This window comes from Empidonax traillii, unplaced genomic scaffold (assembly GCF_003031625.1).
Source record: "Empidonax traillii isolate 1590-97213 ecotype Southwest subspecies unplaced genomic scaffold, ASM303162v1 scaffold3671:size36572, whole genome shotgun sequence".
NCBI classification, from domain to species: domain Eukaryota; kingdom Metazoa; phylum Chordata; class Aves; order Passeriformes; family Tyrannidae; genus Empidonax; species Empidonax traillii.
In genome coordinates, this window is record NW_020958864.1 from 34,699 (window position 1) to 36,572 (window position 1,874).

The window sequence follows — 1,874 nt, forward strand, 5'->3', positions numbered from 1 at the left end:
CACTCGCGACACCCCCGCGGCTCTTCCACCGCCCCCGGCGCTTCCTGCGGGGCCCGAGGCCGCGGGGACGGGCGGGGCCGCCCGCGGGGGTGTGCGGGGGTCAGGTCTCGGGTGGGCACCGGCTCCGTGCGTGCGGCTGTGACCACCCTCGCGCAGACATGAACCCCAAAGGCTGCCTCGGCTGTGCCAAGTACTTTCTCTTCTTCCTCAACCTCTTCTTCTTCGTGAGTGGAGTCACAGTGGGGGGCTGGGGGCACACGGGGCTGGGGAGGGACTTGGGGGGTGGGAGAGTGAGGGACAGGGGACAGATGGGAGGGTGTGGAGCTGAGGGGACGGGGGGAGATGGGGGACAAGGTGCTGGGGGGCACCTGGGACTAAGGGGACATGGGGGTATAGGGGAGACCTGGGGAGGGGGCCCAGCTATGCCTTGGGGGGCCAACAATCTCCTGGTGCTTGAGGGCACTGGGGGGTCCCCAATTTGCTGACCCAGACTGGGTGCCCCCCCTCGATCCCCCAGGCCCTGGGCACCCTCCTCCTCGCCTTCGGCCTCTGGGTCCTCTTCGACCGGCAGAGCTTCGCCGCCATGCTGGGTAAGGGACCCTCGCACCGTGGGGCACCCTGAGCTGGGGGGGAAGGGGTACCCTGACCCCCCACGTGTCCCCCAGGGTCACCACTGGTCAGTCTGAGGGTCTGGTCCTACGGCTTCTCTGGGGTCGGCATTGTCACGATGCTGCTGGGGTTCCTGGGCTGCCTGGGGGCCCTCAAGGAGGTCAAGGTCCTGCTCATGCTGGTAAGTTGGGGGGGCCAGGGGGGTCCTGAGGGGGGCTGCAGAACTGGGGGGGGCTGGGGGAGCTGTGCTGCAACTTCCTGGAGCGACCGCGGGCCACGTGCTCCCACCACATCCTGTGCTCGCGGTGGGGGAGCTGGGGGGGACCCCTCTGCGCTCCCCCAGTGCCAAGAAGGGGGGCTGGGGGGGTCCTGGCTGACCCCCCCACCTCCTGCGTTTGTCCCTGAAGTACTTTGGGGTTCTGCTGCTGCTCTTCGTTGCCCAGATCACGGTGGGCGTCATTGTCTACACGCAGCGCGTTGCTGTGAGTACTGGGGGGACCCTGGGGCTGGGGGAGAGGGGATTGGGGTGGGGGGACCTGGGGGGCAGGGCAGTTCTGTGGGACGCTGTGCTCACCCTCCACTCACCCCACGCAGCTGGCCACCAAGGTGGCCACCTACGTGCAGAAGCTGATCCAAGAGTACCCAGCTCAGGGACCGCCTGGCGATCCCCACGAGAGCTGGGATGCTGTCCAGCAGCAGGTGAGACCCCCACAGAGCCCCCCCATCCCCACAGGCATGCCGCAGCCACCCCACTGACCCCCTGCCTCCCCCCAGCTCGGCTGCTGCGGCTGGAATGGGCGCCAGGACTGGGAGCACCACGACGGACCCTCTGGGGACACGGACGGGGCCGAGACTGTCGCCTGTTCCTGCCTCAAGGCCCCCAACAGCACCCACAGGACCCCACGGGTGCTGCCCCATGGCCGCTGCCTCGTAACTGCCCCCAGTGACATCTTCCCCAAGGTGAGCTGGGGGGGCTCACAGGGTCCTGGAGATCTGGGTAGGGGGGCTCCAGGTGACCCCCGATTGTCACCCCCCTCCTACAGGGCTGCGCCGCAGGCGTCCGGGACTGGCTGGCCGCAAACCTGATCACCGTCATGGGGGTGTGCCTGGGCATTGGCCTGGGGGAGGTAAGGGGGCTGCCCCGGGGCAGGGGGTGGTAGGGCTGAGCTGGGGGGTAGCCTGGGGACTGCAGGGCCATGGCATGGGTGGACTGGGGGTGACCCGTGGGTCCGAGGGGGTTCAGGAGGGTTTCAGGTTGGCCGTGG

At 68.9% G+C, this 1,874-nt stretch overlaps 1 protein-coding gene across 1 annotated transcript; it reads left to right on the plus strand.

Moving 5' to 3' along the window:
• Window positions 1-112: 112 nt before the first annotated feature.
• LOC114072654 (leukocyte antigen CD37-like) lies at window positions 113-1,736 on the plus strand (the record flags this gene model as incomplete). The annotated part of the gene is made up of 7 exons (XM_027910526.1): window positions 113-224; window positions 518-590; window positions 666-790; window positions 1,017-1,091; window positions 1,204-1,308; window positions 1,384-1,569; window positions 1,653-1,736. Coding segments are annotated over exons 1-7 (714 nt in total), but the record flags the coding sequence as incomplete, so codon positions are not given.
• Between the last annotated feature and the right edge of the window lie 138 nt (window positions 1,737-1,874).